The sequence below is a fragment of the Grampus griseus genome (assembly GCF_964374135.1).
Source record: "Grampus griseus genome assembly, chromosome: 12".
Lineage (NCBI taxonomy): Eukaryota > Metazoa > Chordata > Mammalia > Artiodactyla > Delphinidae > Grampus > Grampus griseus.
The window spans coordinates 80437647-80460103 of NC_139006.1; the positions used below are offsets into that span (position 1 = coordinate 80437647).

General features: G+C 39.2%; 1 protein-coding gene across 1 annotated transcript in view; it reads right to left on the minus strand.

Moving 5' to 3' along the window:
* TMX3 (thioredoxin related transmembrane protein 3) overlaps window positions 1–22457 on the minus strand; it is a gene marked incomplete at its 5' end in the record, with an annotated part of 44433 nt that overhangs the window by 20238 nt on the left and 1738 nt on the right. Inside the window, 7 exon segments of the mRNA XM_082668128.1 lie at window positions 96–162; window positions 2464–2541; window positions 3234–3333; window positions 5446–5526; window positions 7080–7125; window positions 14923–15046; window positions 16259–16298. Of these exon segments, the coding sequence (XP_082524254.1) occupies window positions 96–162; window positions 2464–2541; window positions 3234–3333; window positions 5446–5526; window positions 7080–7125; window positions 14923–15046; window positions 16259–16298 (536 nt within the window).

Here is a 22457-nt window from a genome sequence, read left to right on the forward strand (position 1 = left end):
GCATTTACTAAATCTTTCATCAACACCTAAGCCCTATAATAGATACAACATTGTAATTATAAAGTGTTTACATGAGTTAAAACTTTGGAACTTACCATCATAAACAAAGTAAGTTTCATCTTTGAAAACAAGCACAGCGGGCATCTCTTTCAGGGTCACATACTGCAAAAATCAGAAAAAAAATTTCAGTTGGTAGCCATGAGTTCAAAAGCATTGAAAGTTACCGGGGGGGTGGGAACCACAATGATGACAACCACAAAAAAGTTACCAACAGTTAAAAGGAACACAGTCAATCCCTAGCTCATCCAAGGACTGGGCTTGATACCTCTTTATACACCCCCTGGCACAGTGCCCTGTTTGCCCTGGTGAAACCACGAAATATTCTTAGAGTTGTTAACAGACTCAAAGATATCACAGGAAGTGAAGGCCAGGAGGCACTCTGAAACGGCGGAAGAGCAGGGGCTAAGGTAGCAATCAGCACAGGTAGGTTCTCCCCGGCACTCCCAGGCTGTGAAACGCGTCCATCACTTCACCCGGGGAGTCGGCTTCCCGTGAATCCAGGTCTCAGAGCACCCACCTCACTGAGGAGTTAGGAGAGTGAGATCTGCTAACACACGTTGAGAGGTGAGAGCAGGCTTAAACGATAAACTGCTTTATGAATGGGAACTTACAATGGCCATTAATAATAAGGAATCCATTCAGTGGGTACCTGCTTCTTATACCTGTGTTGTACTTATTTCAAAATAATAAAATTACAGTAGAGAAATCAGTATCAGAGCAGAAAAGATATAATTTAGGTAAGCCACACAGAATTACTACATGAGTGTGGCAATACTGAGCATAACAACAAATAAATCAGTAGATAACTAATAAAGTAAAAGTAATAATAAAATTAAAATAAGGACAGCTATCCTGGAAAGGTTAAAAAGGGAGGAAGGTATGTCACAGGTGATCTAGAATGATCTGGTTACATCACAGCACCATGAAAATAACTATTGTAAGGGCAGTGGTAAAGCTCTCAGGTGAGGCTCTACCATCCAGCATGCCTCTCTTCACGCATGGTTGGCAACTCATCCACACAGGTACCCTGGGATATTTCACAGCATTCAGCATCTCTCCCTTTCAAGGGTATCCCTGAGTGAGCCAGTCTCTGATATCACACCAGTGAGTCACTTGTCCCCATTACTCCTCTGAAACTGTTTCTCTTAAAACCACCAACAACCTCTATGGGGACAAACACCATGGTTCTTTCCTCTCCTCACCTTGGTTGCTTCACGGCATCTTGCACAATTGGCCACTCCTTTCTTAAACACTTTTTATCTTGGCTTCCCATTCACCTTGTTTTCCTACTTTACTGGCAATCTCTTCTCATTGTCCTTTTCTGTTAGGACCTGGACCCTCTTATCTCCCCCCAGATTTGCATCCCATGTCTAAGAAGTTTATTTCATTTATGCAGCCGTGACTTATCTCCAAACCCTTATCTGATGCTTGTACTTGGATGCCTAATATGTCAACTTAAAGTAAAATAAACCTTCAAAACACCATCTCTCCTCCCATACTCCAACTTGTTCCTTCCCCAGTGTTCCCCAGCTCATAAATAACACCACCATCTAACCAGTTGTTCAGGCCAAAAACCTAAGAGTCATCCTTGATGCACCTCTTTTCCTCTAGAACAAGCTCAAAAAATTCTATCTCCAAATACAATTCTTTCACTTCTTCCTAATTCTCTTAATAACTTTCAAGCCTAAATCCTAGATTTCTTCAAGAGTTCAACTGAGCTTCCTGATCTAGTCTCATCCTGATCCAATTGTGTCTGCACTTAGCACAGAGTAATGTCCTTAAAATGAACTTGATACCAAATCCTCACATGCGTGGCCCTGACCTAGAAGGCCTCCACTGGCCTCTGCCTACCTCCCATCTCCTTTCTCACTGCAGTTCAGCCACACTGGCTATGGCTCTGTTACTCCACTATGCCAGGCACGTTCTCATCTTGGCCATCTGTAATGTCTGTTCCTTGTGTCTGGTTTACTATGGCCACAGATCTGTGCGTGGCTCCTTCACATCCCGTAAGTCCCAGTTCAGATGTATTTTCTCCTCAGACAGACATTTCTTGATCAATCAAACAAGAGTAGCCATCCCACCTCTAAATGTCCTTACTATCACACTGCTTCTTTATTATTTTTTAGAGCAGTTATGATATCCTGTTTATAGCTTTGTTTACCGAGGACCACTATCTCAGTCTGAGGACCCAAGGGAAGGCTCTTATCTACAATACTAAAACTCAGTCCACTTCCCCCACCCATGAGAACGTAAACTCCATCCTATCAGGGTCCTGATGATTTTGCTTGCCATCAATAATCCAGGACTTAAAACTGTGCATGGCACACAATTAAAGGACAACAAACAGTTGTTTAATATATATAGTAATTAATACACTACTTAAAATCCAACTTTAAAAATTACCTCAGGGACAACTTCTTCTGAGGCAGAAAAAAAGTATGTATATACAATTAATTCTGAAGCAGCATCGATGTATTTCTCCTGTGAAGATACAAACAGAAAAAAGGTGACTTTTAAATATTAATCAAGATCAAAATTCATTCCTCATTAAACATTCAGAGCAAGTAGTATCACTGCTAAGTAGTATCATCACAATTAGCTACCTTAAGTCTTTTCATGTGAAAAGATTAAATATAAGGAAATGAAATAAACTGTTTCTAAGGCAAAAGACCATTGTAACTAAGTGCTTGTATATGCCTTCAAATAAAGTTCATTAAATATAACAAGCTCAATTCATATTTATTAATTTAATTTGATGATGATTATAGGAAGAGATGTGTGTGTCTGACATGCAAACACAAACATACATACATGCAATAATCTTAAGACAATGAGCTTTTGCTTTTAAAAAGTTTACACTCAAACTGCATGTTGCAGTTTCAAAGACTCAAAATGCTAAAAAGCAATACAAAATCTAAATAACCAGGTCAACAGAAGAAATATACTAACACAGGCAACACCCACCCACTTTTTACTCAATTCTGTTTCATGAAGGCAAATACTATAGAGGGTATATGATGAAGTGTTTTTATTATAAAAATACTTAGATTCAACTAAAGTATTTCTAATAAGAGTGAAATAAGCCCTGAGTTTTTGGTGAAGCCCTCGTTATACAGAAAATTAAATTACAATATATCTGTGCTTGTGGATTAAAGAATAAAATCATTTGATACCTTCAGAGGTGACTCTCCACCTATATAAACAAAAAATACACGATGCCTCTTCTGCACATGTTCAAACATTTGCTGACTTGGAAGTGGCCGAATTAGAGCCCTGTTTGAAAATAAAACAAAAAAACTTGCACTTGAACTAAGGGTAGTACATAATTTACTCCTATTTATATGTCATCCTATCTAAAGTTACAAAGCTTTAATATTGTACGAATTGCATTTTAAGTATATCACTCAATCTACATAAATCTAATACACTATGGCCCATGACCACTATTATACCCATATAATAAAAATATAGTACCTACAATTTAATCTACCAGTTTAAAAAATAAGCTTTAAATACATCCCTTTAGAGAGTATCATCTTAACCAATGTTTTGATAGGCAAAGATGGAACTATAATCCATTTAGAATTCTCAGCTAAAAACAAAACAATCCGCGTGAGAATTATTTTTTTTCTCCCTTTCGAAAGATCATTCACACAAACACACTGTGAAATACTATTCCAGGAGTTTATAATATTATGTTTAGAATATTTATGTCTTACTCGGACCATTTAAATGCTAGTTTCAAAACACACTATAAAGGTTAAAATCTAAAATGTTTCCTAAGTATGTTATTCTTCTCAGGAAAAATACAATGGAAAATGGTAGTCATAATAGCATATAAGAATCTCATGAAGAGAAAACAAAACTACAAAAAGTTTTATTATACAGTCATTTTCAAAGACAAATAGGCTGAGAAATGAATTATACCAAAGATTATAAAACATATCACTTATGAAATACTATTAAAAGCTAAGAGGCAGTCTTTTTTTAGTGTGATCTATATTATTAGATTTTTACTCCATCACATTTGCAAAAAAGAACAAAATGTATTCTGCAAAGGCAAACATTTTCGAAACACACAATTCTTTAAATGCACTGCATCACTATATTCTAGCCTCTATTTTAATACTTTAGTAATTAACTAGTAAGTGATGCAACTCCAGAACTGACTCTTGAAATTCCCTTTGCAGTAGAGTCACTCCCAGTTACATCAGAAGGCCATCTTAAGCTTAAACTAAAACTCATTAAAAATTGCCAAAACATAAAGACTAATTTAAACTACAGGGGAATAAAATAATCCTACTGGCGACCCCCTCATGTAATATAAAGTTATCTCAAAATTTATTTACTCACAAAACAAATAAAGAAAATGAAATATGCAATCAACAAGAAAATACAGTGAAAATTATACTTCACTAAAGCTTTGCAAACTTTACTATACAAAGACCATTCCTAATTCTGTGCCTTTTCTCAAATAATTTAAGCTAGATAGTATCATGCCACCCAACAAATCCATTCCAATATGTTAATTTATCATAAAATTATTTAAAGCTATCAATATAATACATCCTGTCAAACTCATAAGCAACCATACTTTCAAAGTCAAAGTAGGTTAACCTATTTTGATAAATGTCCTCTTCCAGAAGTTACACATAATCACATTAAATAATTATATGCACCAACTTTCTTTATACACCAGCAAGATGTAGAGTAAAAAAAAAAAAATCACCACATTCAAACCAGAAGGAAACACAGAAGAATTTCTGATTCCTCAGCAGTAAAACTTCAGAGATCTGTAACTCAAAAAGATCTCTGGGTTCTAATTATATTACCTTCTAAGCGAAATGTGCAATAATACCTCACAGTTGGCATAAAGCAGCATGTGAAAGATGAGGGAAAGTAATTTAGCTGCATCTAAAAAGCATTTTCTGGTATTAAAGGCTAGGGATTAAAGCCCAAGTTTATTTAGAATGTAATAGTGTGGGGTTTCTCTTAAAACTGAAATTCGATAACAAGAAAAATAAATGAATGTAAACCAGGCAGTACAAAGGCAAAATTATAATAAAAAAATTAAGATTCACAAAGTTGTTAGAAGTAATCAAGTTTTGAAAATGTATTAAAAATCCATTGGGGAAAATATTCTTCTATAGACAAAGTGAATTTAAATGTGAGGCTAACAAGTACATAAGATCATGGACCCTTTTATTCCTCTCGAGGAGCTCTTTGCATATGCTACGCAACCCTAGCTTTCCTTTATAAATAAACAGACAAATTTTATTTAGGCTAAACACCTAAAAATATGTATGTTCGATATGGCTACTCAAATACATTTAACTTGCAAATACTAATATTATATAGTAAAGGCCCTTCATAATACGAACTTACCCAGACACTCTGTGAGCAAACTCAATTATATCATCTTTAGTTCGTGGTCCTCTGTAATTATACGCCAGGTCCCCTTTTAATCTTAAAAAAAGAAAATAGGGTAAAAGTTTAGGTTATTTCAACTGTTTTCACATTTAATGATAATCACTCTCTATTGTAACACAAATTACAGCATATAAAATAGTAAATGCAGTGGAGTTTTAGAAGTAGCATAATCATGTAAAAAACAGCCAATAACTGGCTTCAGGGAACCAACAACCAAAATGCAAAGAAAAAGGCTGTATTTTATTAAAATTACACGAAAATATTTTACTCTGTATTTGATAACTGCATTGTGTCTATGCCTTCTGATAAATGAAAAATATATATATTCACAGTCAAGAACTCATCAAAGCTTAATTCTATCTTCTCTATTAAAAAGTACGTGAAAGGACAGGGAATTAAAACTATTTTGGTAAAGGTAAAACCAATTGTAAGCAATACAACATCAGAGTAACATGACAGATGTTCCAAGATTAAAGAGTAAAACAATGCATAAAAATACGTCTTCTAGAAAATTAGATAATTTTCCAAAAGCCTGCCAATGAATTGTGTCCAACTAACTGAAATTTAAAAAAAAAAATTGTGAAAGCACAGTAGAACATCTATAATTAAACGGAAAGGATAGAAAAGATAATTTACTGAACACAAGAAAGTCAAAGAGGCTTACAAACTTTTTTTTTTTAAAGGTTCTGCCCTGGAAGTATTTTGTGTGTGTGCGTGTGTTTTTTTAATTTAATTTAATTTTATTTTTTTGGCCACGCCGTGTGGCCTGTGGGATCTTAGTTCCCTGACCGGGGACTGAACCTGTGCCCTCAGCAGTGAAAGCAAAGAGTCCCAACCACTGGACTGCCAGGGAATTCCCTTAGCAAACATTTTTAAACAGTGGGGGAAGAAAGGGAGGCCAACACAAAATCCAAGAAATAAAAAAATTAAAATTAGTCAAATTTTAAAATCTGAGATTTTAAAATACTAAAATAACTTACTTTATAATAAAAATAAGTTTCAAAATAATTCCTCAACTTTCCACATTATTGAAATAAGGATGAGATCAGGATTAAACTCATGAGAAAATTCAATAACATTATGATTATAAAACACAAGTCCTTTAGAATTATCACAATATTTCTTCTACCATATATGCTCTGTCTTAGACGTGATCAACATCTACAGATGAGAATTAACATCCATCAGTTTGATTCTCTTTTCTTTCATCTCTAATGAAATAAGTCTATTTCAATCATAGAAAAGTAAAATTTGTTAAGAGACAGGATTCACAAGTTAAACAGAATATACCCTTGAGCTCCTCAGGGGTAGAGCTTTCCTAATTTACAACTGTATACCTTGTCCTGCTCAGCACCTGTCACAGTAAACTCAAAACACATTTGGTGAATTAGCCATAAACCACACATTAACTTAAGTGCAAAGAAAAGCACGGATGAAGTCCCTCTCCCTGGATCACACACTGCACCTAGAAAGAACTGTGGAACCCAAATCTTCAGTCCTCCAAGGAAGCTACTAGAAATTAATGTAATAAAATGTAAGTAGAGTGAACTAATAAAAATACACATATAAACATACAACACTCAACTTACAGCTTAATTGTTGGATAACCTCGAACTCCAAACTCTGAAGCAATGCCTTGACAAGAAAAAGAATAAATAATTCTAAATTTTTTTAAAATGAGAAACTAGGTAATAAATGAGCCTTTTACTTAAAAAAAATATATATTTATACAAACCCATAGATATGCTGTTTTCAATTCTTATAAAAGAATATAAACACATACAAAAAAGAAAAAACATGACATTCTCATACAAAATAATTACTTAATAATCCAACTTATGACCTGCACAAAAATACTATAACAAAATAAAGAAAAATGCCAAGAGTAAATTTTTATCTCTAAAGTATTTACTTTAAAAGATATTCTTGTTTTAAAAAAATAGTATATATATATACACACACACATATATAAATAAAGTCTCACTCCTCATTTGAGTTCATTTCCAGGACAAATATTTCTTCAAAAAAGGCCCGTCTCTTCCTTTAGTGTTTTCTGAGTCTTAAAAGAAATGCTTTGTATTTTAATGTTAAAAACATAAATCATAGTTGCAAAATTAATTTAATATATGATCTAAAAGCAATTTTATCTACTTGTTTTAAAAGTTTCTGCTTCTGTAATAACCTAGAGTAATTCCAGTTATTTCAAAGATTATTCTGAAATCGCACGTTAATTAAAATGAGACACACACTACAGTGGCATCTTTTTGAGGGAAAGGAGAATAGTAATGAAAACAAGCAAACAACAGAGAATTTGGACTTTAAGAGGTATAATAATCAATATGCGAAATTAATACTATACTACTTTACAGATTGAAGGCAATTAGGACAGGAAAGAAGAAATAAAATATTCTCAGTTAGTAGACAAAATACAATATACTTATACTAGTATATGCAAAGTATACTGTATTTACTCACATGATCTCTCCTTTTATTTCCAGAATATATTCTTATGATAGCTGGGTATAAGAAAACTACCTCTATATGTGAGTTCTGATTTACTCATCACTTTAGTAATCATTAATTTTGGTTTCTCATCACTCCCCATCAATACACAAGAATAAAGGCAAAGTGAATTAGTGGCAAATAATATCGAAAATCTCTCCTCCTTCCCTTGTCAACTCTAGAGCTTCTCCCTTAAATGCATGGAGAGAGGTGACCAGAAGGTTCCAGACAGTGATCAACAATGGTTTTTATTAGAGGCAACACAAACAACAGAGGTAACAAAAATAGGAACTTGGTGTATATATATATATATATATATATATATATATGAAGATACAGGTTCTGCCTCTGAATAGTCATGTGAACTTAGACCAATTACATAATTTATTTGTGCCTATCTCTAATTTAGGACTTACTCTGTCAAGTCTATATATATACACACACACACACACACACACACACACACATACATACACACACACATATTTTATTGAAGTATAGTTGACTTACAATATTATATTAGTTTCAGGTGTACAGCATAGTGACAATATTTTTATAGATTATACTTCATCTACAGTTATTATGGCTGTATTTCCCTGTGCTGTATAATATATCCTTGTTGCTTATTTATTTTATATATACTAGTTGGTAGCTCTTAATCCCACATTCTTATCTTGCCCCTCCTTGCTTCCCTCTCCCTACGGGTATCCACTAGTTTGTTTTCTATTATCTGTGAGTCCGTTTCAGTACTGTTATACACATTCGTTTTATTTTTCAGATTCCACAAATAAGTGATAACATATTTATTTTTCTCCGTCTGACTTATTTCACTAAGCATAATACTTTTTAGGTCCATCCACATTGTTACAGATGGCAGAGTTTCATTCTTTTTATGGCCGAGTAATATTCCGTTGTATATATATACCACATATTCTTAAGCCAATCGTCTGTTGGCCCTTGGGTTGTTTCCATGTCTTGGGTATTATAAATAGTGCTCCTGTGAACACTGGAGTGCATGTATTTTTTCAAATTAGAGTTTTCATTTTTTCCAGATATATACCCAGGAATGGGATTGCTGGATCATATGGTAGCTCTACTTTTAGTTTTTTAAGGAACCTCCATACTGTTTTCCATAGTGGCTGCATCAATTTAATTCCCACCAACTGTATACAACTGTTTTCTCCACATCCTCACCAACATTTGTTATTTGTAGACTTTTTGATGATGGCCATTCTGAGAAGTAAGAGGTGATATCCCATTGTAGTTTTGATTTGCATTTCTCTAATAATTAGCGACGTTAAGCATCTTTTCATGTGCCTGTTAGCCATCTGTATGTCTCCTTTGGAGAAATGTCTATTTAGGTCTTCTGCCCAATTTTTAACCAGGTTTTTTTTTTATATTGAGTTGTATAAGCTGTTTATATATTTTGGTATTAAACCCTTATTGGTTACATCATTTGCAAGTATTTTCAGGTCAAGCATATTCTAATTGAATAATGCTGTTATTGAGATTGCCCTCTTCCAAGAAAAAACACAGATTATGTGTGTAATGTATGTTCTTTTTTTTTTTTTTTGCGGTACGCGGGCCTCTCACTGTTGTGGCCTCTTCCGTTGCGGAGCACAGGCTCCGGACGTGCAGGCTCAGTGGCCATGGCTCATGGGCCCAGCCGCTCCACAGCATGCAGGATTCTTCCCGGACCGGGGCACGAACCCGTGTCCCCTGCATCGGCAGGAGGACGCTCAACCACTGTGCCACCAGGGAAGCCCAGTAATGTATGTTCTTAATGCTCCCCATCCCAAATTAAGAAGGCAGGTAAATATAAGCCATTATTACTTTCAACTAAACCTCATTAAAAACTGCCAAAATATAAAGACTAATAAAATTGACTGGAGGGAGCGGTGCAGCCCAGTAGCAATTGCTTACATAATTTAGTGTAAAATTTATTTGTATACAAATCAAATTTAAAAAATGAAATATGCAATCAATGAGAAAATACAGTGGTGGTATTTTATAGCTGACGTTATGGTTCTCATGATAAGCTTCAGAGAGAAAATCCCAGCTCCACACGTAAGCCCATCACTTAATTTCCTTGACCTCAGTTTTCTTACCTATAAGATGGAAATGATACCACCCACCCTTTAGCCCTTTGGTTCTTTGAACATTACTTTCATCTCTGACAGAACTTCAACTGACAATGACGGCTAAAACTTCAAAGGTAGGTTTTCCTAAATGTAAATGATTGTATAATTAAAGAGGCACACAGCAAGGCATGAGTTACAGGCACATAACGACCCAGGTTAGGGTTCCAACGTCTCCATTTATTGTCCATGCAGCTCAGCGTAAGTTCCTTCACTTTAGATTCTCTTTCCGCTTCTGGGGATACCACTCATCTTGTAGGGCTATGTGTGGTATTTAAAATAAGGAAGTGTGGAAAAGAATCTAACAGAGAGTTCAGCACATACAGATGCTCAAATGCTGAGTCCAGTTTCTTCTATTCTTGGTCCTGACCTCACTGTTAAGTAATTACCTGTTGACACACTAATGTGCAAAAAATATTAATAAGAATTAGCATGTGTAGATATCTTATAATTGGCATTAATATGCCTTCAACTACCCCTCAAAACAATTTTGTGAGGTGGGGTGACAGATGCTAATGTTATCTTTCAGATAAGCTAATACTTCGGAAGACTTGTTAACTTGTTAGAAAGCAAGCATTGATTAGGCAGCAGGACCGATGCTGAAACTCAAGTCTGAGTTTAAATCTTTTGTTCTTTATTTTTTCCTGTCAAAGAACAATGGTGTATATAGAAACCTGAGATCAATTCCATTACAAACTGAAGAATCCATGTGCAACGTGAATAACTTCCCCGGAAATTTTGTAATTTTAAATGTTCAGAAAATAAGGTTAAGCATAAAGCTCCCTATTTCATTTGTTTTCTCCTTGAAATGATAACAACTTGATGGTTAAGATAGGCCTGATTTTGAATCATGGTGATCTTGGATTCTGCGCCTAATTCTGTTGCTGACTTTGATGTCCGAAATTAGTAAAGTCAGTTCACTGCTAATTACCTGCTGTCACTTCATCTACACAATGAAAGGAGGGAAAAAGTGAGGAGTTGAACTCAACCTGAAATCCTTTTCAGCTCAAAAATACTATTTTTCTTAGTGTTTACTGAGTGTCACTATGTGTCTAAAATGGGAAAGGAATAAAATAATGCAGAGGTTCTCAACTGGGGATGATTTTGCCCGCAATGTCTGGAGACATTTCTGGTTGCCACAACTTAGGGGGTGGGGAGAGAAGGGAGCTACTGGCATCTAGTTGGTAGAGGCCAAGAATGCTGCTAAACATCCTACAACGCATAGGAAAACTCTTCTCCCCCCCAGGACAAAGAATTATCTGGCCCAAAATGTCAACAGTACCAAGTTTGAGCAACCCTGAAATATAGTCACTGACTAAAAGGGCTTATAATATAGAAAGGTAAGACTGATCTACAAATATATCTGAGATCTAAGAATCAGAATCAGAATGTTATTGGCCAGATGCCCTTGAAAGTTTATACATGAAAGGGGGGTAAAATATGATCTTTACTATAAAATGATGTCACACTTAGGTTGAGGAATAAATGGAATTTCAGTGGTTTCATAATAGAAATCAGTACATGACTACAGGTAACATCATAACATTTTAAGTGGTGAATGAGAAACAATTTTTGTGCTCATTTTTGAAGGAATATGTAGAAAAAAGAAAGGCTAAAATAATATGTGAATTTACACTGGACATTATACAACTTTTTAATGTTATTTGATATATTATTAATTAAAACCATGCATCAAGAAATTTTTGATACACACAGGGCAGGGTAAATCATGAAAGTTCAAATCCCTCCTGTTCAAAACTTCTATACACAGAGATTTGTTGGACTGAGTGTGATGGCATTTATTTCAATCACTGCAATTACATGATTGAAAAATAAGCTACCACCAAACAGTCTAAGAGATTTTCTACACTTAATCACGGAGTAATCCTATCCCACCCTAAACTGAGATCCTATAAATAACTATCCATCAAAATAATACTTTACTCTGTGATTCTCTAACTTGAGTGTGCAGCAGAATCACCTGAAGTCCATGTTAAAAATACAGATTCTTATGACTCAATCTGGTTTTCATTTGGTAGGGTTGGTGTGGGCCTTTGAAATCTGAATTTATACTGAGCACCCCAGGTAATCCTAATGCAGGCAGCCTGCAGAATAAACCCTGGGAAACACCGATGCTATACCGTCTGAAAAGCAACCTACGGGGATGGAAGAAACATGTACAAAACAACCAATCCTTTAGTGCTCTATAGTTAGATGCAGAATACTGCCAACAGCTAGCCTGAAAAAAGAAATTCAATTTCTTCACCTATTTGATTCCAAGTTCTACTGAAATGCCTGTATTTGAGCTGCCTTGAAATATTTAAGAAAACTTTAAGAATTATATGCCAAAAATCTATTTGTAATCTCTAGACGGTAGTTTTTGAATACTTAACTACATTTTTTAGGAAGATGATATTTCTTTTCTCCATAGCACATAAAACATCTTCTAGATTCTATAACAGAATGAAAGATTCATCCATCGTCCGCCTGCCGATGCAGGGGACACGGGTTCGTGCCCCAGTCCCAGAAGATCCCACATGCCGTGGAGCGGCTGGGCCCGTGAGCCATGGCTGCTGAGCCTGCGCGTCCGGAGCCTGTGCTCCGCAACGGGAGAGGCCACAACAGTGAGAGGCCCGCATACCGCAAAAAAAAAAAAAAAAATTCATCCATCACTGACATCAAACACTAAACACCAGACAATTTATTTATGTTTATTAGTTATCCTTTAACTGACTGAAATAAATGAATGACTGTATAGACGAATGTATGTGTATGTATGTCTAATCAACATATATACCTAGACACAAAAATTTACTTTCACAACAGTTAAAAGGAATAATTTCTTAAACACTGTAAAAGCTTTATTTCAAGAAATACCAACTCAAGAATATTATCTTATCTTTCTCTTTCTAAGATAACTTCCTGCCATAGATCTCTTCCCCTCTCAAAGTCGCAGCAGTTCACTTGTGTGACTCAGTAATTCCAGTTCTAACATCTCACCTGCACTCTAGTTCCCCATATTCCCAAACATCAATAAAGCAAAATACCACAAATTCAAAACAGCTGCTAACATGAAAACACACACAAAATTAAATGTATTATTCTTTTCCATTTAACCAGTGGTAATGTAGTTCAATGTGAATTGTGCTAGGAATCTTACACTATTTTCAATTGTTTTTCTTTATACCAGAGCCAATCTAGCACATCCGTGATTTAACCCTTGCAAATGTCTATAAGAATTACTGTTTCCTCTTTATTGCCCTGCCAACCACCCAAGTCTGCCCTCCCAGCACCCTATACCAAGATGCATACAAAAGTCCACTTAGATGATCTGTTTGTCTCTAAATGTTCTTCTTTTCATCTGTTCTTCTTTCAAAAACATTTTTATCAAATCATATGCCTTCTCAAAAATGTGTATTACCTCTCAATTGACAAGTGATAAAATCCAAAACACTTTATCCCACCTGAGAGGCTCTTAAAATCTGGTATTATCCCTTAGCACCTTGTAAGTACTAGCCATTGTGCTAGGGGTTTTGAATAAGAAATATTAATACAGCCCTCACAACCTTGAGAATTATCACTCTCTCATTTAGACAGGGAAACTAAAATTAAGAGAGGTTAAGCACTTCCCCAAAGCCACAAAAGTAAGAGATGATAGACTTGGGCTTAAAACATACGTCTGTCTTGTTCCAAACTTATATCCAGAGTACAATGCTGATTTCCTAAAATGAAATATGCATTTTGCATTTCATACTTCCACTTTCTTCATTAATTAAAGGAAAAGGGAACCTACATTTATTGCATACTACAAGGGACTGTACATGTGCTACCTCACTCTAATCTCAAAACAACCAATAAAAAATTCATTATAATTAAATATTTACCCGTGTAGAAATCAAAGTTTAGAGACGTTAAGAAACTTTCCCCATGCTACAGGGCAAAAGTAGTAGGCAGAGCCGTATTTGATCTACTTTCTGAAGCCATGCTCTTCCCAAATCTGTGTGATACCTCATACTTCTCTAAACTTAATTTTGCGTTTTCCCAAATCCTTTAAGACAGGTGTTGGTAAACTTTATCTGTACAGGGTCTGATAATAAATATTTTAGGCTTCGTGGGGCCTACAGTCTCTGCTGTAACTACTTGAATCTGCCTCTGGGACATGAAAACAGCCATGAATAAGGGTAAACGAAGGAGAGTGACTTGTTCCAGTCGAGCTGTATGTACAAAGCAGGCGGAGGCCAGACTGTCCAGCGATGTGGTTTGCCAGTTTCTGCTCGAAGACATTCTAGTCTCTGGTACAGACTCACTAAACTCTTTTTCACCTCTATGATTTTGGTTTGATATTCTCTCTAATGTGAACACTTTCCCAATCCTCACTTGTATTTATCCTAACTCATCTTGTCCTTCGAGTTCCCGTTACTCCTCTACGATGCCATTCAGGCTACTCAGACAGCAAACTCTCACTCTTAAGCCATGCAGCAATGTCAAGAGTTCAACACTGAAATTTCTGTGGCTGTCTCAGGCAACTGATTATCTCAAGTGGGCTCAAAGTAGGAAAATGGCTCATACATCTATATTGGGTATAAGATCAACATAGACTGCATATTACATATTCAATGGTTAATTCATCTAACTCATAAAATATAGTCTGAAATCTCTAAGATAATTTTAATTTTACATGAGCTAAAAAATATATATATATATTTCTTCCTCTTACCTTGAATACTGCTTCATGTAATTAAAACACTTTCATTACCAGAACAGTAGAATGATAAACTGAGTAGATGCTTACTGGAATAGGAAGTAGCGTCCATCTTTCCAACTTTAACTGGAGAACCAATGCTTTTCATCTCTAGACCAACTTCATTCCAAATTGGTTCCAGTTTTTTACAATGGCCACACCATGGTGCATAAAACTTGTTTGAAAAAAAAAGAGAGAGAGAAAACCACTAAGATACTGTGCTACTTTGGGTATCAATCTTAATTTTAAAAGAATCTTTTTGACTAAATGATTGGATAATAATCTATTTTAGACAAAAAGTCTAAATATAATTTTTAAAGTGGTTTCAAAATAAAAGGACACACATATACACAAACTAGACAGGTCATCTCCTAGGATATACCTCAACACTGATCCTACTTTAAGTTTAAATGACTACTGATATCTATTTAAAGTAGATGATTTACAGTAAAGCATCTTTGCTCCCAGGTATGTCCATGTTATATATAAAATTAAACCACCAAATACACTTCATATATCACATGCACACCCCTTAAGTGTTAATGATAAAATTTATTTCTATTACAAAAATTCCAACACAGTAGGTGCCTCTGCTGTTCTAAGCGTAACCACTGGTAAGACGTGGGGAATCATCAGGATGACTGGTTTGGTACAGTGACAAGTCAGTCTGATGAAACTAAAACCCTAGTTCTTTCTGCTTCAGAATCACCAGATGGCTGGGGTGGTAGTTAGGTTCCTCCAGTGAAATAGTGTAACAAACTGCTTGTTGTACTTTTATGAAACAAGATTTCTCTCTCTTTTAATATTACACTATGGAAATGTTCAAACATATACAAAAGGAAAACAGACAGAATTAAACAAGGGACCTTCACGCCTCATTGCCTGGCTTCAATAACTGTCAGCTCTGCCATTCTCATTCCATCTCTTTTGCTGCCACTCTACTTTTTCACTGAGGCATGTCAAAATGAATCCCAAACATCATAAGGTTTAAATACATTCAAAGCGTCCAAGTGAGGAAAGGAAGATGAAAATCTGATTTTGTTCACTACTAAGATGAAAATATGATTTTGACTGCCAAGTGATATTAATATACTCAATCTCTTGGTTAATATGAAAAAATAAAGAGTGAATTCTGTAATAAAATCATACCATAATCTCCCTCAGACATAATCCACAAGTGGACCTCATTGAATTTCATCATTCCCCTGCCAGGAATCCTAAGGCTTTGAGGTTCACTTAAATATAAAAACCCAAATGGTACTACCTGAGCAAACAAAGTGGGTAATATACATTAGTACTGTCTATTACATATTGGGGTGAAGAGAATGCAAAATAACACTTAAAATGGTAGGGGCGGTTACTTAGTACAAAAAGTTTACATACTCACATCTACAAGCCAAATGTCATCTTTTCGATTTTCTTTAAATCTAAAAAACAAAAACAAGAAAACAAATCTTTGATTGTAGGTTTCCACTTTACAACTGAATAGTACAGGTAAAGATAATAAATTGATAAATATAGGAGCATAGAACAAATTCTTTCAAAAAATTTTTATTTTTACTGAGAGACCTCTAGATCTTATCCATTAAACATCTTAATAAAAGTAGAGAAATGATAATAAGGAGTAAAGAGTCAAAAAAAAAATTAAAGTGGGACTTTGTAGAAACACAGACAGACAAATGCTTTAGCTTGTAGCCCCTCTACACTCCACTTATACCTGTGCATTACAGAGCAGGCCTGAGGGGTTAGCCTTAGAAAGGTCTGCTTGCAGGACTGGTTCCTGGGTGGCATCTGGGAAGGGTGGTTCACTGGTCTCCCGCTGTACAATGTGGTTTTGTGATGAACAGCTACTTTCCTTCAGGAAGTCTGGAATTTTGGTAATGGCTAGGCAGAGGGGTGCTTGCATGGCCAATCCCCAATAAAAATTCCTGGGCAGAGTCTCTAATGAGGTTCCTTGGTAGGTAGCATTTCCCACTTGTGGTTGCAACTCCTGATGAAGAAATTAAGCACGTGCTGTATGACTCTACTGAGAGGACTCTTGGGAACTTGTTCCTGGTTTTCCCTGGAATTCGCCCCACGCGCCCTTTCCCTTTGCTGATTTTCCTTTGTGTTCTCTCACTGTAACAAATCACGGCTCTGACTTCCACGACAGGCTCAGTCCTCTGAGTGTTCCTGGTCAATCAGTGAAGCTGGGGGTGCTTTGGGGAGCCCTGACACAATACTCTACAAAGAATTTTCCTAAAACACAGTTCTGATCATGTTACTCTTATTTGACATTTTCTAGGTCCCTTCCCACCACCTACAAAAAAAGTACAAATTGCTACACTACTCTGGCTCCAACTTCTCTTCCCACTCAAATATAAGCACCCAATCAAATATATATGATTATATATTTGAGTATATAATCATACTCAAACATGAGTATGATTTCCAATCAGACTATGGTACTTACCACAGCTAAATTCACAATGTTTGACTTCCTACATTCTTTCATATTCAAATCCTATCCAGCCAAAAGCACTGCTAACTCTGTAATGCCTTCCTAAATTCCTCAGAGCTAGAAACGATCTCTCCATATCATCTTTACCCTCTTTATGATTTTCATCAATTTCCACACGTTGTAGTTACTTACATATTACCCAACCATAGATACACTAAGCGAGGAGTGTATTTGTTTCATCTCCTAGTGCCTTGCTCAGTGATCTATATTCAATTTGTACTAGATGAGTGACAGAAGTTCTCTGTGGGGATATTTTAATAAGATTCTTAACCCTATAGATAAGACAAAGAGAACATATCCCCATATCATAGCTGTTAGGTCCAAAGGTGTTCACATCTACACAACTGCAACACAGTCTGTTGTGTACCATGGACAAGGACAGCACCCTTAATCAATCCCTCAAATATTTTGGTTTGGCTCCCGTTGTGGTTTATAGTAAAAAATTCTATTTTATATTCATCTCGTGGGGCTACCCAGGAAAGTGTCACGGCCACCTTAAGCAAGTTGTTGAACCAGAGCCCTCTAATTGATGGTCATTATTCTTGAGGTCTTTGTAGACAAAACCCCATGCTCTGCACGCAGCGGCCAATGTTGGAGTCTGCCGTCCCCCGCTCCTTGATGTTTAACAGCCATCCTCCTCTCCCACCAATTTGAGTCGTTGGGAAGGAGTCGAAGGGTACAGAAGTCCCTTACAGGGCCCCACATGGAGTGGAAAGTGTCGTAATTGTAGAAGGGCATACGATTAAAGGAAGGGGCAGACAGCGTGTTCGCACATGCAGGGTTAATGAGAAGTACCGGACTGGGGAACTGCTGCCTTTAGCCCCCAGGCCGCTTGCCTGAGCTGTGTAATCCAGGCCGTGGTAATCTTGTCCCCTCCCATCCGCTGATTAAACCTGTTCTTTAACTGTTCATTAAAATGCTCAACACCCCTATGGATTAGGGGTGATACGGAGAGTCCACTGTACGCCCCATGACTGAGCTCACTGATGTGTAGCTTGGACTGCAAATCCAGGGCTGTTACCAGATACAGTGCTCTCAGGGAACCTGAATAGGAAACAAATGTCATCCTATAGGGCCTGAGAGTGTGGCCCGAGTCAGTGGAATGCGTGGGGATGGCTAGACGAAGTGTCAGCTGCAGTCAGGATCCGGGGGCTACTACGGGTGGGATGAGGTGCCTAACGTGTTCTATCTGCTGAGAACGCCCTGGCCCAACGTGAAGTAATGTGTTCCTGGGTAGTTATGTTTAGCCTTGACCAGGGTCTGACAAGCGGGACGGCTTTTTCATGCTGGTTCAGTCTTCCCACAGCAGTGGCAGTCTGTGCATGCCAGCTCAACCTACAACAGTGTCTGAATTTCCAAGGGCCATCCTCTTGTGGGTCCAGGAGGAGGCAATTAGCTGCACATCTGCTTGCTCTGGGGTGGAGAGCAATTCAGTTCCTGTGTTCAGCTGACAAGCACGGGATGCTCATTGGTCATTTCCCTTTGTCAGCACAGGGCCCTTCCTGGTGAGCAACCACGGAGGGAACAAAACACTTAGTAGGGGCAGAACCAATCGTCATCCCAATGTCCCATCCTCACAGGGGGTCTGCTTTATATGCCACACAACCAATGGCCGAGCCATTTGCCAGAGCCCAGCGAGTGGGTGAACACACAGCAGGGCCTATGTGCGAGGGCTGGAGCAAGGAGCAGGGGGGGGAACAGCAGGACAGATCTGTCTTCCACACTGCATGAAGCTGCCCATTGTGCAAAGGTCCTTTACCACGCTTGGGAAGGACAGGTCTCTTTCAGGTTGGAAGTGGGCTGCACCCAGTTCCGTCCCAGGAGGAGCCATCAGTGAACCAGGCCCACAGGTGGCATGGGAGGTCTCTATGTCTGGGTCCCCCCTGGGCCAGAGGAGGCAGTGGCTCCTTGGGTATTACTCCTGGGAGGTGGAGGGACACTCGGGAGACCTTTTCACTGAATTGTGAGACTCCAGCTGAGCTCCTGGAGGTGCCGTTCCTAGTTCATGAGATTCCAAAGCTATCGTTCTTCAGCAACATGATTAGAATATCTGCTCGTGTGTCTACTACCACACTCGTCCACCAAGGGCCAACAGGCCAGTAACTGCCTCTCAAAAGCTATGTATCTTTCAGCCAACTTGGGGGGCTTACCAGGTCTGTGCTGGTTTGTGATGTCGTCCTTCTGCCACAGGCTCCCATCAGTGAACTGAGAGGTTGCTGAGATGTGTAACTCAAATGGCAGATGCGGACCAGTGAGACCCAGGAGAAGGGAAGCCTGGTGGCCAGCCTAAGGGCCTCTAGAGTATCCTGTTGGTTGGTGCCCAGCTAAAAGGCAGTGGCCTTTCTAGTACCTGATAGATGGGTGCCAGATCCCTGCACGAGTTATGTGACAACATCAGTAGCCCAATAAGCCCATCAATCCCTGAGCCTTTTTTATTTTGGGGGTCAGAAAGGGCCAAGAGTTTGGTAATGATCTCCTAGAATGAGATGTTGTACTGCTTCCCAGATCACCCCCCAGGAATCTCAGTTGTTACACTTTGTTGGTATTAACAGCCCAGCCATGTTGCCACCTGTGAGTCATCATGGTGTCGGGTCCTTGTTGGACAGTGACCATGTCTGGGCAATCTAGGAGCTGGTATCAATATAGTGGAAGGTCTGTGCTCCCTCTAGAAGTTTTTCCAGGTCATGGCCTACCTACTGAGAGCAGACAGGCAGGGAATTTAGATAAGCATAGGATATTAAAGGTGTGTTGAATCCATTCCAAATGAAGGAAATTGATCCTTATCAGCCCAGTGAAGACACATGCTGGCACGTGACATCATTAATGCCACAGACCAAGCTCCCTCTAGTAGCATCTTCCTGATGTCAGGTACCACCATGGTACTGAGCCACCTGTCATCAATGTTGAGTCTCCAGGTACCCAAGGCCTTGTGCACAGGCCAGAAGGGGGTCGGGGGTGGGGATGGGGGGCTCCTGAATAGAAAAAGGCTCACAGAGCACTCTGGCTTCCTTCAGCTCAGTTATTTCTTTTACTCACCAGGCAGCCAACACCGTTCTGGGGAGACAATGGCACTGAGAGCTGAAGGTCGGGTAGGTTCAGTCTTCCAATGCTGCAGGAAGATGGCCTAAAGTGCAGCAATCCCCACTGGGGCTTGGGGACCAAGGCCAGCAGGAGTGCACACAGCTAACACATCTGTGCCAGGTAGCAGGCTGACGAGTAGGGGCCCAAAAGCACTCAGCCAGGACCGGGCCTGGGCAAGCGTGCTGGCACTGGTCATCACAGACCCAAAAGCTGAGGGCATTATGCGTACCCTCCTCCTCCTGGTAGCAGGGGTTGTAGGCATCACACTCACCTGTATACTGATATCCAAAAGGCCCAAGACGTGCAGTTCTCCTCTACCTCCCCAATGAACTCTGACCTTGGCAGCCCCTGCCCCCGGGGAGAGAGAGGCCTCAACCGAACACCCTGTCAAGGTCTGGGTAAAGGTTTTGGGACTCTCTGACTTGTCTCCAGACTTACTAGGCAGGATGGTGGGTGTAATTCTAATAGCCACAGGGCTGTCATCATGCTGACCTTTGAAAAAGCCCATCAGACCCCTCACAGGTTGGTACCTGGCCATGAGGTCCTTGGTAAGGAGCCTATCAGTCTCCTCCTTTGAGACCCCATCACTGAGCAACCTCACTCAGAGCTTCTGGAAAGGCTCTTGCATGGGTCATCCCAGAGAGGGCACCCAGTTCCCACTTACTGTTACTCTGTGCTGGTCAACCTTTGTGCTCTTCATGGTGGCTTTTTCCATGTCCAGAAATTTGTCAGTTAAGGCTTGGATTGTGTCACAGCCTGACTGACCTGACTTCATGAGGAGGCTTAACTGGGTCCAGTAACAAACAGGAACAGAAAGGACAAACCTAGAACTCTGAGTCTGGTTAACAGTCTCATTACTCACTGTTCCTAATCCCTCCCCACAGGCCCAGGAGACCACCAGGAGGCCTGCAGGGCCACTTGAGCCTCTGTGAAGGTGGGCCACATGTGTTCTTCAGTTACTGGAAATTCGCTACAGATGGGCCAAAACCATTAGTGCACGTAGCACCCGGCCGAGGAAGGTTAGGGTCTTGGGCATCCGCACCTGCCTATCCCTGCTTCTTCCTCCTCCTTAAGCAAAGTCACGCTGCTGGGGCGTTCTTAAGGATCAGGTCTAGAGCGACACACCCTTCCAGGCACCATGAAGTTTAACAAAATCACCTCTGTGTTAACAACGGTTTCCCTGAGAATCAAAGTGCCCATAAGCAATCCACTAGGGCGCCCCAATACCCATTAGCAAGGCTGCTGAGTGCCCCGTGGGATCTCTGGGCTTTCTGCTCTTCCAGAGCAGGACTGTGCTCAACTGACCACCCTGCTGCTGTACCAATTCTGTCGTGTACAGTGGTTAATTAGGACAACAAGCCAAACTGAAAGTCACAATCAAGACTTTATTCACTTACTACGGCAGTGCAAGCCAAGAGGCAGAGAACACAGGTGCCAGCTCCTCAGTGTTCCATTTTTCTGAGTGGAACTGGAAGAGGCAAGGTGGCAGGCGAATGCAGCACAGTCGGAGACATTCACCTCACTGCTGAGCAGCCCTGAACCAAAGGCTCCTGCCTCTCTCAGGACCCATGGGCAGAGGGAGGGAGAAGGGAAAGGACAGGAGTGGACGGGTACTGAGTCCAAGTGGAGAAAAGTGCCTCAGCCACACCCCTCAATAAGGAGTTTCCCAGAGGAGGTTTTCCTAAGAAATGCCTTAGGTGAGGCCCCCAACAAGGAGGCCTTCACAAGAGGCAACTGGGCTAAGATTGAAGACACGCACATGAGCACGGCTGCCCTGGGGGCCTGAGTCTATGACTACAACTCCCTCCAGAGACTGCAGTGCATTGGCTGTGCCCCAAGTCTGGTGTGGGGAGGGCAGCTTCCCGCTGGAGGCCTGCCAGGAAAAGCCTTGTAATCGCCTATGGTCAGGTCTGAAAGATCAATCACGCACAGGATTTTGGTCTGAAGCAGCACTCCTCACCTACCATAAGCAAGGCCTTGTGATTAATGCTGTGTTACTGTGTGG